Source organism: Sinohyriopsis cumingii, chromosome 7, assembly GCF_028554795.1.
Source record: "Sinohyriopsis cumingii isolate HCF-2022 chromosome 7, ASM2855479v2, whole genome shotgun sequence".
Classification (NCBI taxonomy): Eukaryota; Metazoa; Mollusca; class Bivalvia; order Unionida; family Unionidae; genus Sinohyriopsis; species Sinohyriopsis cumingii.
In genome coordinates, this window is record NC_142967.1 from 73,717,384 (window position 1) to 73,733,997 (window position 16,614).

At 36.6% G+C, this 16,614-nt stretch overlaps 1 protein-coding gene across 2 annotated transcripts in view; it reads left to right on the top strand.

The window, feature by feature from the left end:
* The window catches only part of LOC149795519 (ubiquitin thioesterase zranb1-like), a 58,139-nt gene that overhangs the window by 32,980 nt on the left and 8,545 nt on the right, over nucleotides 1–16,614 (top strand). For both annotated transcript variants that reach the window (XM_089965318.1, XM_089965319.1), the window contains exons 6-7: nucleotides 8,193–8,318; nucleotides 12,451–12,680. In XM_089965318.1, the coding sequence (XP_089821444.1) occupies nucleotides 8,193–8,318; nucleotides 12,451–12,680 (356 nt within the window). The remainder of the gene's footprint in view (nucleotides 1–8,192; nucleotides 8,319–12,450; nucleotides 12,681–16,614) is intronic.

The window sequence follows — 16,614 nt, forward strand, 5'->3', positions numbered from 1 at the left end:
AATTAATATTTTACTGAATAATTTTAGCATAGACTGTCATTATTAATCTAATTAACTAAGTTTGTAATTTCACTGTCATCCTTAAAGTTGTTTTGAAGTTTTAAAGGAAGAAAGTGAGTGTATATGGGCGAGAGAGAGCAAACGTAACAGCATATAAAAGTATGAAAGAACAAATAAATGACAAGAAAAGACACAAAGAGAATTGCGGAATATATGACTTCTGAACCAAATGAGATTAAACAAGAGGATGAAGAATATTAAATCAAATTGAAATTAATCTTCATAGTTTTCATTCCCTGAGTGACACTTTGTTTCACATATGGACATTTTAACTGTGCTGAAACTAGGAAGGATTAATTTCATTTTTGTAAAATTAGTTCTACTGGTAATAGACCAGATGAGCTAATGGGTTGGTCTATTCATTGTCATTCATCCATATGGTTGTTAGCACGCATTTGTATTCACTACTCCTAAACTACTTGGAAAACTGCCTTGAAATTTTACAAACACATTCATTCCATGGCTATAAATAAAAATGGTGCTGCTTGGACATCCATTATGACTGTCACAATAACCATCTTGAAAATTGTATTATCATTGCTTTTCCTGAATGGATGGTTATATCAAGACGGCATTTTCACTAAAAGACTTTATACGATGGCTATTTGGTCCCAAATTGTGCTGATATGAGTGACATCCAGTATGTCTGTCACAGCTGACATCTTGAAAATGTTGTTATTACTATTCCATGTAATTGGATGGTTATACCTGCACTGGGTTCTTACAAAAGATTTATCATGATGTCTATTTGGTCCTAACAGAAAATATTGCTAATCTGACAACCAATATGACCATCACAGCAGCCATTTTGAAAATCTTGTTATCACTACTCCTTCTGAATGGAATGTCATATCAACATGCAGTCTTTATTTAAAGATTTTTATCATATCTAGTTGGTATGTAATATAAATGGTGCTGATGTGATATCCAGTATGGTCACCATGACAGCCATCATGAAAATCTTGTTACTGCTAAACCTCCTGAATGGAAGGGCTTATCATCAACGGGTTTTCACTTAATGACTTATTTTGTATTTAGTTAGTTGTCAATAAACATTATGCCAATCTGACATCCAGTATGGCCAACATGGCAGCCATCTTAAAAATCATGTTATCACATCTTTATTTGAGCAATGGGCCAAGGCAGCTGAGTGGTCTGAGGTGCTTGCCTTTACAGATCTCTGACATTTCATCTTTGTCTGAGTTGGCACAAGTCTCATTCCAGCCAAAGTGGATAATTGAGAAAGCTGCCAATAGCTTCCCAAGAATCAGAGGTTCTTCACAGGTTGGTGGGGGGGGGGGGGTCTTCCTCCACCAAATATACTGGCTATGTTTCAAAGCTTATCAAGTGCTGAAAAATGATGTAAAACCCACATTATGTACTACTTCTTTTTTTAACAGAAAGTCATATTGACAATGGGTTTTTACCAGAAGACTTCTTATGATGTCCAGTTGGTCTTAAATGAAAATGTTGCCAATTTGATGTCCATTATTACCACCACAGCATCCATCTTAAAAATTTTATTTTTGCTACTCCTTAATTTAGTGTCACATTTGAAAACTAGTATTTCCACTCCTGTCCAAATGGATGGATATAATAGACTTGTTAGGATAGGTAGTTGGTCCTAAATGAAAATGGTGCCATTCATACATGCAGTGTGGCTGCCAAGATGATTGTCTTCAAGATCGTGGTGATACTAATCCCACAGAATGGATGATCATTATGATATGGGGTGTGCGCCAGAAAACTTCTAACGATGTTCACTTTTTCCTAAATAAAAATGCTGCAAAGCTGACATCCAGTATGTGTAACACAGTAGCTAATTTGAAAATCTTGTTATTGCTGAAGAATATCAGATATGGTTTCAACAGACAGCAGTTAATATAAAGAAATGGTCATGTTTTGAATTCCTTTAAGTTCTTTTCATCCAGTAGATTGTCAGTCCCTTCAAAGGTCTCTTATTAAGTGTAAATTGCAAGATTGACATGTTACTTTTAAAGGAGAGTTTAATGGTTTGGTTATATTGGTCAATAAAGCAATTATCTTCTTCAGTGGTCACCCTCCAGTTCAGGCAAAATATTTTCACCATAACCTGCAAGATACTAATCTTCCATAGTCTTTTATTTAATCTGTCATGCCTGATTTAATTTGTCATGCCTGGTGTTTATTTTAACCTTGTGTCTTTTTTTGTACAAATTGAAAAATAGCTGTCTTTGGATAAAGACACCTTAAATAAAATTAAAACTTGTTAATCTTTAATAAATCAAGGATCCATATCTTTGTATGTTTAATGAAGGCATATGTCATCTAGCATGATGTCCCTCCCAGTCACATTATCCTGACACCAGGCCGACCAGTCCTAACACTAACCTCTTAATGCTGAGCATGAAGCGATGCAGCTGTTAGTACCATTTTTGTAAGTCTTTGGTATGACTTGGCCAGGGTTCAAACCCACGACCTCATGCTTCCAAGGCGGACGCTTTAACCACTAGGCCACCAGAGCGGTCCTGGCATGTAATACATAGATTACTCTTTTTGCACTTATAATACCAATTTTGCTTAAGCCTCTGTGATGGGTGGCATGATAAACAACTTTCATTTTTATTAATCCTTAGGGAATACACAACCATATGCAAATAAGCCACAAACAAAAGTACAGATGTGAATTCAGATGCAGAAAGCACCATGAACTTGGTAAAATGCTGCACACATGTTGTGCTGCATGACTTAGTGCAGAAATGCTGCACAGTTCTTACAGTTTTTCATGAATGGAGAAAAAAATATGATTTTGTACATCTCCATTGTGGAGGGGTTAAGAGATGTCAGAGTGATTAACAGTTGAATAGTGATTGGAACAAAGTCTACCATGTAAAGACTGAGACATCAGAATGATTCAAAATTGGATGCCAATTAAAGATTGGTCTTTTTGTTGATTATATGAGTGTTTAAAAAGGTTGGGCTGCATCTAGTGATTTTTTGTTTGTCTTTAGTTTATTTGAAATAAATCTGAACTTGTGTACAGACTTTACATGAGGACTTGCTGTTTACTCTGACAGTGACTTAAGTTATACACATACAAGGGCCTGCCATGCACTGTGACGAGGACCACATTTAAGTTCTTTACAAATCCATCATTGCCAGCACTGTTATAAAACACTGACCTAATTAGCTCAGAAAAGGATCTCAGTATCAGATCCTGGCATGGGAACAGTGTAACTTAATAAGCGATGCATGGATGAATAATTATTCTGGCTCAGTAACAAAGGGAGGGGTAATGTTCTCCATGACTAAAGAATCTGTGTAAAACCTTTTTTCAGTGAACTTTTCTTTTGTTTGATCTGTGTCTACAAGTGAGTATCAGCTGGGTTATTAAAATGAATCTAAGTGATTATAAAAGAGTTAAGTAAAGTCACAAAGTCAAGACATTGATAGATAAGGAAGCTAACCTTACCTACAAATACAAGGCTGCAGATGAACCTGATTTTAATAAGATTGGCCAATAAATCCATCTTGTTGGTTTAATAGTATAATAATAAAACTGAGTTAAGTTTATTGTTGAGGTGAATAATAAAAGCTTATTTGTCCAGCATAAAGAAGAAGAAACATCATTAATTATTGATTACTTCATTGCATTTACAGAACCTTGTTGGTTCAATGGTCAGTTTGCTGGACTCAGATCAGAGAGGGAAGCAGGTTCAAATCCTATATCAGACCAGCATGTGTCACCTACTGTAGTGTGTCCCTGGGCAAAGTACTTTACTCCAGTTGCATGGGCACTAAATAATATTTTTGTGTTGCTCTCTTTTCTCCTTCGATATCACCATTTTTTTCTTCTCAGTTAACCAAAACCCCTCTTCTCTGAATACCGAAACAAATTTTGATCCATTTTATGCATACCCCTCCAACTAAATTCATACTTGGAAATGTATTTAAGCTGCTTGATTCCTGACATACTGGGCATGATTAATTATGGTTAGCAACTACTGTAGTAGGCTTATCTAAAAGGCAACAACCTGGAAAATGTGCAAGGGGCACGTGAGGTTAGAAAAATACTTGACACATGAACCAGCACAGATTAGTGCTGACAGAAGGCTATTCTAAAGTCTTTGCACCATAAAAGGAACCCACCATTAAGGTAAATTATTAATAACTAAATACTTGTTGATAAGGCATTTGAAAAAGTATGTCTATCTGCATTTTGCTTGTGTTTGTTTCTAATAGCTGCAATATCTTACCTTTTGCTATTGTACAGCTTTTACTTTTCATGTAAAAGATTTTATATGTTCGATGTGAATACAGCCTTCCACAGAGTAGAGAATTGTTAATAAGATATGGTATGTTTGTGCAACTTGGATGCCTATGCACAGAACAGTCATCTTTTTTAAGGACATCATGTTAATGCATTTAGGGATTAGATGGAGGAGCTACACCACATCCTGAATGGGATGAGCAGCACTGTACCTTCATGAGTGATGAAGATGAACTAGGCATTGACATATCCATGTCGCCTGACCGGTGACTGGTAACAGTCACCCATCATTGAGAACCAATCACCAACTTTACACTGGTCATCATTCGGGGCCTCATTATATGGGGATAGCAATTGGTGTGAGATCATCACCGTCCTCCTCAGTTTACCATCATACCCTTTACAGGATTAGAGAGTCAGAACAGACATGGGGAGGGAATCAGATTGGTATCCTAACTACCTTTACTATTATCCCAATGAATCCATATGGGCTTTGGGGCTCTCCACCTAAGTGTAATTGATCCCTTATGCCCCCTTGGTCTGCTGGACTCTGGACCCAGATTAGAGGTGTCCTGCCATCGGCTGATCAGGTGGTATCCTTCAGGAAGGCTAGAGGCATAGCATCATCCAGGAAATACAAATGGTCTCATCTTCATCCTGGAACTTATAAAACCCATAGAGCCCCTACTCATCATGACAGCAAGTATGGGAAATGGTGCAGATTGCTCCTGTGTCATTTCTTACAAAGTGCATAGTGATGCCCAGCCACTATCCTGCTTGGAGTGTTCTAGATTATGATGCATTATCTATCCTCGTCGACTCCAGTGAGTCCTTTCAAACCCACCAGCTCCCAGTGAGTTCTATCAATCCCACCATTTGGATGATGAGGAGATCTGGTCCTTTGATAAGGTAGGAAATAAAGTTTACCAACTTCTACTCAGAGATTTGTGCCAGAAACCATCTGGCGCTCAGACCAAGAAGATACTTTCCATTTTGCCAAAGATCTCCAGGATCCAACCAAAGCCAGATGTCTAGCTTCTTCCTTGTTCCTGTATGATCAAAGAAATACCACAGGTTCTCCACAAGCAAAGACATTGCTCGATGACATAGAGTGTTTTCTGTTCCTCCCTCTACATTGAGATCTATGGTCTTTTGGGTACATTCTCCACGTGGCCCATTTTACCTCCACAGTCAGACACACGTTGATTCCAAGTGTGATATGTGTGATTTTGATTTTTAACGTAGCTTTAACAATTTTTCAGTCATGTCGCTACGATGTCTGCAATGTGGCAGTTTATAGTGTTGTCTAGCACTGAGGCATCATGCTGCAGACATGTAGCATGATGTCCCACCCAGTCACATTATCCTGACACCAGGCCGACCAGTCCTAACACTAACCTCTTAATGCTGAACGCCAAGCAAGGCAGCTGTTAGTACCATTTTTGTAAGTCTCTGGTATGACTCGGCCGGGGATCAAACCCACGACCTCCCGCATCCGAGGTTGATTCCAAGTAGGTATTACAACTGGAACCTGGACATGCATTCCCATTAAAATAATGGAAGTCAATAAGCAGAAAGTTCTGCTTCATATCACCACAGCTTCCGATGCTGACCTCTTCTTGGCAAATTCGTTCAGTACGCTGAAGAAGTCTGTTCTGATCCCAGCCACATTAAAATGCATCATGGAAGCTGTGGTCAAAACAGCTTTGCATTCAGTTTCTGCATTAACTGTTTTATTAGTGGAACTTCTTCATGTCCAGTATGATGTTGCACTGGACTAATCAAAGGTTTTTCTTAGCCATAGTAAAGACCTTTTACGGGCTGCTTCATTGGAAGACAAGTCCTTTTCAGATTGATCTTCAAGACCTTTTGATGGATCAACCCAGGTTTCTACCTAAAAGGAGGGATGTTCTGTTGCACCAGGACTCCCTCCTACACAACAACCCACACATTCTCCACCATCATGCTTGGCTCATATCGGGCAATCTATCTGTCAGATCAAGTTTTCATGTGGGGATGCCAGTTGCATCATTCAGGCCAGGAAGAACTTTGACATCCCAGGTCTGTGTTGCTAAGTGGAGAATAGGATTGATGCAGTAGGAAACATTTATTCAAGCTGTCTGTCTGTAACTTCCATTGTAGACTCGCTTTTGTTCCTTTTTGAAAACAAAAAATGTTTAGTATGAACTATCAAGGGTTGTAGACTTGCCATTTCCAACACTCTCCCATTTTCTCAGGGCTCAGTAATCGGTTCGGATTTGCACCCTGTTGATCTCATTATGTTTTTTTTAGCTGCAGAGATCTGTCTCCTGTTCTCTTACACCCAGATGGAAACTCTCTTGTCTTTTATGGTCCTCAACCAAAAGCCAGGACCTCACACTCAAGACTATATTTCTACTTGGCATCTGTGAGAAGACACAGTGAGACTCATGCATTGTTTCTTGACACTGGGTGTCCTTGGTTTAGTGGCTTATATTAAAAAAAATTCTTCTCCTTTTTCAGTCCTGAATTTTTAGCCAAAATTTACTTACCTTAGGTAGCTCCATCACGCAATTTCAGTCACATCTGTGTTGGAGATGATCAAGATTGGATTTTGATGCCCAGTTATGGCACTGCATTTATATCTAAATGCCTCAAAATGGAAATGGAAAGGTGTGAAATGTCTTTTCCATCCTCATAAGAGCTCCATTGATACTTTTGCTTCAACCATTTCTTAGTGGATTGTCACTATAATCTTAAGAGCTTATCAGTCTCTTACTAATAGCAACCTCTTTTATGAAACTAAAAACCCATGAGGTTCAACAGCACATGTATCCCAGAGGGACACCAACAATTTGTTAAGTAGATCACATTAGTGATGTGTGTGAAATTGCTGCTGCTAAAATGTAGTGGGGGGGGGAGGGTAAAACTACAGATAATTTTATTTGTGCAATACTTAGTTGTTGCTATTGGCAAATAACCTCCTCCCACCCGATTCTGATGTCCTTGTATAATGTCTTTTGTAATAAAAAGGACTGTTCTGTGCATGGGTAGGAGACATGCTCAAGTGGACTTTGTCTTATTGACAATTTTCCACTTCGTGGAGAATGTATTCACATTCAGTGGATGAGATTTTTTGACATGAAAAAGTTAAAGCTGCACCATAGTGATGAATAAGTATTGCATAATTAAAATTAGTTACACCCACCCTCACTACATTTTAATTTGATATCAGGACTTTATTAACCAGGCTTGATGATCTGCAGACAGAGACCAACAACACTGTATTCTAAAAGCCAGAATCACTCAATTGATTTTCAATGGAGAAAAATCCTTATATAAATGTATTTAAGTAGTTGTGACTATCATTTGTCCTTACTTATATAAAAATGTCAGGTAAGCGTCATAAGATTCAACTATTTTTACAGGATGAAATTAGTCTGATCCACATGTGTAAAACTTTGTGAAAACTTACTTTGAGAAACTAGGGGAAAAGTTCAGTATACTGTTCTAAAGAAAATAGAATTCTACAAGAATGAATTTGAAAGCAGTGAAGCAGACAAGCATTGTTTCAGCAATGCCTGCAAATACTTAATTATCTTATGTGGCAATGGATTAAGCAGTCAAGGACCAAAAACATTTCAGTCTTGTTCTTTATAATATATAATTTCTCACTTTCTCGTATCACCAAAGTGCTTAGAAAAAGACATTTTTTTCACAGCTGTGTGAATAACAGTAAACCATAAACTAAAATTTTGGGGTGGTCCCAGGGTTTTCAGTTTTGAGATGTTTCACTGTGTGTGTGTGTGTGTGTGTGTGTATGTATATATGTGTGTGTGTGTGTGTGTGTATATATATATATATATATATATATATATATATATATATATTTCTTACTTTTCAGGGTCCTCACTGGATCAGCTACATATCTTTGCACTGGCTCACATCCTCAGGAGACCCATCATAGTGTATGGAGTCAAGGTCATCAAGAGTTTCCGTGGTGAAAATATTGGTTATGTCCGATTTGAAGGTACCGTACATAGTCTGAGGTTTATAAGCATGGTGAGATCTAGGGATCTCATTTTTCCTGCCACATTAACAATGTTTAAGCTTTTCTGTTTATGGCTTTGCAAGTATTACACAGTAAATGGATGATAGTTTAGATGTGAGCCTCAGGGATAATTTTTCCAATGGATGCATTGTTGGCATTACTATGTTAAGATTTTGCATTTAGATTTTGTATTAAAGATAAGAAAGCTGGTTCATTGAAACTCTTTTGCAGTGAAAACCTTGTTTACCAGGGAATATCTGTATTTTGATATTTTATACAGATTTTCAGTTTTAAATTATCAGACAACAAATGGGTGTTTTACTGTCACAAACAAAGTTTTACCATCTTCCCTGATGTGTCACAGTAAAATGGATAATTCCAGCAACAAAACCAGCATGAATGTCCTTCTAAATTCTGAACAAGAAACATATTCCCATTTTAGTCCAATCGATTTTTTAAACAAATCTGTGAGTATGTAATAGTCTTTGACACTGTATCACTGTAAAGAAATGATACACATAGTGGCATCAAAATGTTTAGGGAATACATTTCTATAGGTGTATTGGTCATGGACCAGAAGAGCTTACGACTTGATGGTCTTCCATCGATTGTCAGTTAGCACAAATTTGTTGTTGCTGAATTCCTACTAAACTGCTGGAAAGATTTTAAATGGAAATGTACACATGCATTTATACCAGGATCCAGCTCATGTCATTGTGACATCACTTGTGTTTAAATGCAAAACTATGAAAAAAGAAATTATACCAAATGAAGTTGTTATAATCGTTAACCCTAAGAGATGGATTTGTTTGGTTTGGATTGAAAGTATGGAACACTAGACCAGGTACATTGTTGAAACATCAGGCATTGCTTGTGTGGGACATGTTTCTGGCACATTGATGCGTCACATATGCCAAGCCCTGATACCTGGCAGCACGAAGTTAGTATTGAAACCAATGGAGGTTTGCCTAAACAAGCCATTCAAGGCAAATATGCATAAACAGACGCATAAGTGGATTGTATATAGGCTCAAAGAATTTACAAAGGCAGGAAAAGTGAAGCATCCAGGGATTGAGTTAGTACCTCATTGGTTGTGTAATGCATGGGAGGGATGACATGGCAGTCAAATCATGTAAGAAATGCGGTTTTTCCAATGCTTTGGATGGTACGGAGGATGATGAACCTTTCAGTGATTTCATTCTAGATAAGACCAACACCAGAGCACCTACAGATGACAATCCAACACTACACTGGTTTTAAAAATCTCATTATTGCCAATCACTCTGAACAGACGGTCATATAAGCGTGACATTTTTAGTTAAAGACTATGAAGTCTAGTTGATACTAAATGAAAATGGTTCCTATCTGACCTCCAAGGTAGTGGCCATTGTCAAAATCTTGTTATCACTACTTGAACAGATGGTCATACTGACACAGGTTTTTTACTGAAAGACTTCTTATGATATGAAGTTGGTCCTGCTGATCATTAGGGCACCGGTATAATGAATTATAGATTTAAGCAGACTTAACATGTGGGTATGTCTTCAGTAACCTTCAATCTGTGATATCAAGTTCAAGGGCTTCTAGACTTGTGTCCTGCACTTAAGGTGTCTTGTGAACATGCTAGCCTTGGCATGTAAGAAAATATTTTTGTTATTGAATTTGGTGTGTTGATATATCAGAGATGGTTTCAGTAATCAGCAGTTAAAAAGAATATAAGGATAGAAGAAACAGACTTATCTTGGATTCCTTTTCCACCAGTAGAACATTAATTAGTTCCTTCATGGGATTCTTATTCTCTTTATATCTGTATGTTTACTACCATTTGTAAATAGATAACAGATAGAAACTTAAAGATGCACAAAATTAACAACATTTGCTAAAGTTTTTGAAGTCTGCACCACATTATGGTTCATAGCAGAATACAAATTTAGGTTATATTTAGATCCTTATCCACTATTCAGGATAACCATTTCCCTCTAGACTGTTTATTGACATTTGTGTCCGTATTGTTATCTTCCCATTTACTGCTTTGAAAATGAATGCAGCACTGGTCTTTGGAAGTAAATGCAGCAGTGTACTTCATGATGATTTCATTTTCTCTTAGAGTTTCTATGAATGATCATTGACCATTTGCTCTCAGTTTATAGCCAAGCTACTTAAAATCATTAAGACATTACTGTCAGCCAATGAAATAGTCTTTCTCATACTACTTGTTGATGCATGCATTCTGTTCCATGAGCATGGCATGTGCTTGATTCAGTCAGTCAGTCAGTCAACCATAATGATCTTTTATGTTTATTTTCTTGGGCCCTTTTAATTCTCCCTACAGGCAGCATAGAGGGAAAGTTTTTGAACCAAAAATGAAAAATAAGGGTCTTTGGTGCAAGGGCACAGTCTAAAATAAACCATTGGCTAATCATTGCCATTAGTAATTTCCCATACTCAGAGCATAAATATGTTTGAACTTTGTGGCAGTATCACACTGCCTTCTTCAGCGACTAATGTTGACCATGTGACTTATAATGGTCATGTGATATTCAGAGACTGTTGTAGATTGGTGGTAATTCAATTCCCTCATCCCTGTTTATAGTGTTGGCCTTTGCTGTCATATTTCAATTACCTCTTTCACCTTTCCTTTTCCATGTGTTGTCCTCAGATGTGATGACCTTGGTCTGATTGGGAATGATGGAATGGCCCATATTGATGCAATGTTCTAGCATGACAAATGACTATATACTGATGTGTTCCATAATTATTATTTCTAACACTGCCCGTTTCACTGATGTAGTCATTCTCACAATCACTAGAATTAATATATATGAGAAATCACACCACATTTTTTCAAATTTTCTGTTTTGTCCTTCACATCGGTAAGTTGTTGTCTTAAAAAACTGTATCCAGGTTTGTGATAATATTAATCCCATGTTGTCTGAATAGTCTAGCTAGAACTTGTGATGTATCATGGATATATGGCATACCGATGCTGGTTATATTTGGGCCACTACTGGGTTGTTTTTGGTGTTTTTCCTTTTTCCTGGAAGTTTGGAAATCCTCTCAGGATAGCCATTTTCCTTTAGTGCTGATTTCACATGTTCTGTTTTCTCCAGTCGACCTGTCTCATTTGTGACTAGGGAGTCAGCTTGGTGCTTTAAAGATCTTACTACTGACCTCTTGTGTTCCAGATGATGATTGGAAAAAAGTTGAGCCACTGGTCAGTGTGGGTTGGTTTTCTATTCACAGTGACTTTGGTTGATCCATCATCGTTTACGTGTGTACATGTGTTCAAGAATGGTAGTTTGCCATTTTCTTCTTGTTCTGAAATGAACTGAATATGTGGGTCAATGGAGCTGAGATGATCAGAGAATTCCTGAACATGGCCCTCATGTAGTTCAATCAAGGTATCATCCACATATCTGAACCACATAGTCTCCTTGTAACATGTGATCATTATAAGTCACATGATCAACATTAGTCACTGATGAAGGCATTACTATATTACCAAAAAAATTTAACTTTAAAGATATTTATGCTCTGAGTATGGGAAATTACTAATGATCATAACATATCCAGGGAAACTCAGCAACCTTTTCAGTTGTGTTGGCTAATCAAATCCATTACTGAAGCACTTAATGTCCCTTTCAGATTTGAAATTCAAGTATTTAGTGTCATGCCCAGAAGTTTTTAATTGTAATGAACTGTGGATAAATAAAATTAAGAAAATCAATTTGGTGATAATTCTTGTTGAAAGGGAAGATGTATTAACCAGTAAGTAAGATTTGTGCTGGAATTCTTTTGTGGATTTGCTTCCACTGGTTGGTATGGAATGGGATGGTGCTGCTCATTTTAATAATTAAGGAAGTGTATTACAAAATTTTGTTTATAACCAGATATAATTGTTGTCATAACAAACCATGCCCAGATTGTAAAGTTACAGACATGGCATTTTTAGACTTCTAATGTATATAGTTATGGGTAAACCGGTCCGATTTCAAAAGGATTCAATTTTAGCAATAACTTTGATATCATTAGTCACCTCTCCAGAGAAATCAGCATAATCTCCTTGTATGTTTTCCAAATGGCTCCATTATCACCTATCATTGTTTTCCAGGAGTTTATCTTCCCTTTCTCTGGGAAAGAAGCTTTTGTTACAAGACTCCCATTTCTCTGGGCTATACTAGGGGCCATTTCTCATCTCTTGTTCCCATGGAAATGGTGACAGATATTCCTGTAGGGGCTGGAGCCAATATTGACAGTAATGGAGAAGATCAGATCACTTATCTGCCCCTGGTGGACCACGAGGGATCATTTCTTCCAATACATTTTATCAAGGAGTCAGAGGTAAAGTATTCAATTTATTTACTCTGCAGCTTCTTTTAAACAGACATTAGTGGGAATGAGCAAAATTGGGTGTAAAAGAGAGGTGATTTCTTTGTGTGGGGTAAAATATTCAGATGATATGAAAAACAGAAAATTAGTACCTAGCTGGATATGGGAGGTAGTTTGTTTAACTCATTTACCCCTGCCGCTGTGTTTTTATGTGGCAGAATGTAGTAGCCTGCTTCCGAGCTCTGTAGCATCAAGGTCATGTATGATACACCAAAGTGGTGGTATTATAGAAAGGTAGACAGATGTAGCTCTACAATGATACCAGATAATCTGGACGTTCTAGTTGCACTACAAAATACAGAGGGAAAAATACAAAAAAAAATTTTTCACCCAAAATTCAACTGTGGTCAGAATCTGATTTTGTGTCCGGATTTAGACTTTTTGGGCTCAGATCTAAGGCAGACTGGTCTCCACTGCACACAGACAGGTGAATCTTTGCAAAAATTAGGATAAGATAAAGAGTGGTTTTGATACAAAAATGATGGGTCCGTTTCATGACAGTTTGTAAAAAAATTCCAAAATCTTTGTTAACTCATTAACCTCTGGTGCCTCATTTACATGGCAGGAGGTAGTAGCCTACTGTTGAGCTCTGTAATGTCGAGGTCATGTATGATACACTAAAGTGGTTGGTATTATAGAAAGGTAGACAGATGTAGCTCTACAATGATACCAAATAATCTGGATGTTCTAATTCGCCCATGCTTGGAATCTGATTTTTGTGTCCAGATTTTAGACTATAAGGCCTCAGATCTAAGGCAGACCGGTCTCCTCAACTGCACACAGACAGGTGAACCTTTGCAAAAAGTAGGATACGGTGGGCATGTGGAATAAGGAATGGTCTAAATATAAAAATGTCCATTAAGCAAACAAAAAACAACAACTTTTACCCTTCTGCTTATGTGTGAGCGAAATAGCCAATGGAAAATTATGTTTCTAACACATCTAGGCATTAGGTTAATGGGAAATCTCTTGGAAGTCAATGTACACCTCTCCCTCGATAACTCGCACACATCGGCGTCCAAAAACATATACCGCCTTATAAGTGAGGCGTGAGTTATTGAGGGACCTATAAAAAAAATGCCAAAACCAATAAAGGGATCAACGTGAAGGCAAAAGGGGGGTGGGTGGGTTGGCAGGTTATAGTGTTGAATACTCAATATACAAATGTACTGAGATTAACTGTGAATAAATGTCTCTTCATAATGGTGTACTTTGTTTATTTTTTTCTCATTGAGCAACATTAATTTCAGGATTAATTACGGATCATCATAAACATTATTCCACATGGTTTCCGATTACTTAACAAGTGTACCACTTCACACATTGTGTACTATGTCACTAATTTGTGTGTTGAATTTGATACATTCTAGTTTTATTATTTGATCTAAATTAGACTGTTTTTTTTTAATACAAAAGATCAACTTTCTTTTCGAGAAACATTGTCGATCGAACATACGAATGAATGATAGATAGATACATTTAATTGTGGTAGAAGTAAAATGAAGAAAAAAATCACAAGGGTTAATCATTACCAACATGAATTTAATGGGGGTCTACAGATTTAAAACAAAGTAAATTTGAACATGATAATACTTGCCGTTTGTGACACGCTTGACAAATATACAATGCTGTCAGGCATTTCAGCACACTTAAGGTTTCCATCTCCAATATTGAAGCAAAACGCATACTGAATTCGACCAATTGACAAAAGTAAAATACAGCAGTGCTTACCATTTGAAAAGAGGCAGTTGTCACCAGAATATTCTGTTCAAAATAATATTAATTTTGGACACAAGAGATACCACCCCTGTGTTTTCCTGACTAGCGATATATCAGCCTTTTCTGTGCACAGCATTGAAAACATGTAATGTTTATCCATCGGGCTATAGAAATGAAATACATTACTTTGGACTGTTTCTGTCAGCAGTTCAGTCAAGTAATTAGATCAGGTTAATTTTATTTTTACAAAACTCGAGGTAAAAATGCCAATAAATGGCAAGAGATATTAAGCAAACTAAACCAATCTTGTAAAGAAGTTAGTAAAGTTCAACGTTTTATAAAAAAAAATAAGCTATTATGTGGAAGAGAAACAACAATGAATAGGATGTAATGTGTTTACAATGTCTTATTGATGGTGAAAAAATTACTAAAGAATTTAGGAACTGACTATACGCTGGGGAATTTCTTGAGAATTTATGTTCTAGCGGCAAGTTGACACATTGGGTAGCAGACGATTTTGTACATGTGGGACAACTTCTTGCAAAATTGGAAACTTGGATTAAAATGCAGTATTGTTTTAAGGTATACAGTTCCCTCTTTTATATTATGTATTTATTTGTATGATTCTAAAAGATACATAGTAAATCGGATTTTCTGGGTTACCGGTTCAAGAAGGTCATGGGGTGGGTCTCCATGTTGACATTTAGAAGTCACGATTTCATATGCATTTCAAGTCAAAATGCGGGATATTTTTGTACACTTTATGAATATCACTTTCCTTAATTAAAGTACGATCATTCTTTCTGGATACAAAATGGATTTTTTAAGAAAAATAACACCTGATTCAGTGTTTACAGAAATGACATATCGTTGCACAGAATTACCCGCTCGCAGAATTAGCCAACATGGTGGTAACTTCACATTTAGAAAAAAATAGTTAATTTTTTTTTACTCCTTGATTTCTCTGCCATCGAGAAAAATTCTGCAGATATCTCAACTGTATGCTCTTACATAGTCAACATTTTGTGTCTCCAGCCACCATATAAAAATGTGAAACCGTTTTTGATTGGTCAAATAAAATGAATTTTGATAACGGTAGTGACCACAAGAACTTATGCTCAGATTTGTATGCCTTTGAATTTTTTCGTTGTGCCTCCTTTGCTTGATTTGATACAAAAGACATATTCAAGGTGATAAAACAACACAGGTCTCATTTATTTGATCTTTTTATGCAACAAACACTTCCCCAAGTTGTTGATCAAAACAAAGCTGGCATGTAATTAGGTTCTCATGGGTTTCGTTGTGACGGTCAATTGACTCTTTTCATGTTTTCATAGATCAGAATATGTTGCGATTATAATGTTTACACTGAAATGGAATTAAATGATTAGAACTTGACTGTCACATAGCAAGACATTTAATTGGTGTTTATTTGATTCTCTGTTGTCACCTGTTAGCATTTACCAGAAGTTTTCACTGATCGCTATTTCACCAGACTGTTTATTTACAGTTTATTGCCACCTATTTATCATAAAAAACTTACATAATATATAATATCTTATTTAGAACTTACGGATTTCACAATATTGATTCTATCTTCACGGGCATTTAATCACCATTTTCGATGATAAAACGAGCAATGTATCAAGGTTTAATTTACCAATTCTTATCGTATTTTCTTCACGTTCAGCATATTTTAAAGATATTTAAAAATATATTTTCTTTGGAAAAAATCAGGAGCCAAGCCGGACACTGCATTATAAGCGAGATTGCAAGTTATCCGGACGCAAGATATCGAGGGAGTGGTGTATAAGGATGTATTCAGAAATAGCCCCCAAAATGTGTTTCCTACTCGCATTTCAGGCAAAAATGACAGAAACCTCCAGGGGTTAATGAGTTAAGGAAGATAACTGCTATGTGTGGTAGAGCTGAAATGAATGCAAAATTTTCCTGTTTCAGTATTCATTGAATTTATTTGGATAAAATTTATATATTTGTCATATAGCTATTTTTTTGGTTTACTTTGGTCTTTATTGACTCCCATCCCCACCAAGCAACATTGAAAACACTTAACTCAATCAAGCGATATAATTAGATGACATTTTAGAGATCCTGAGTACATTTTGGGAGATTCAGACTACCGTATTTCGTGTTATTTTTTGTACAT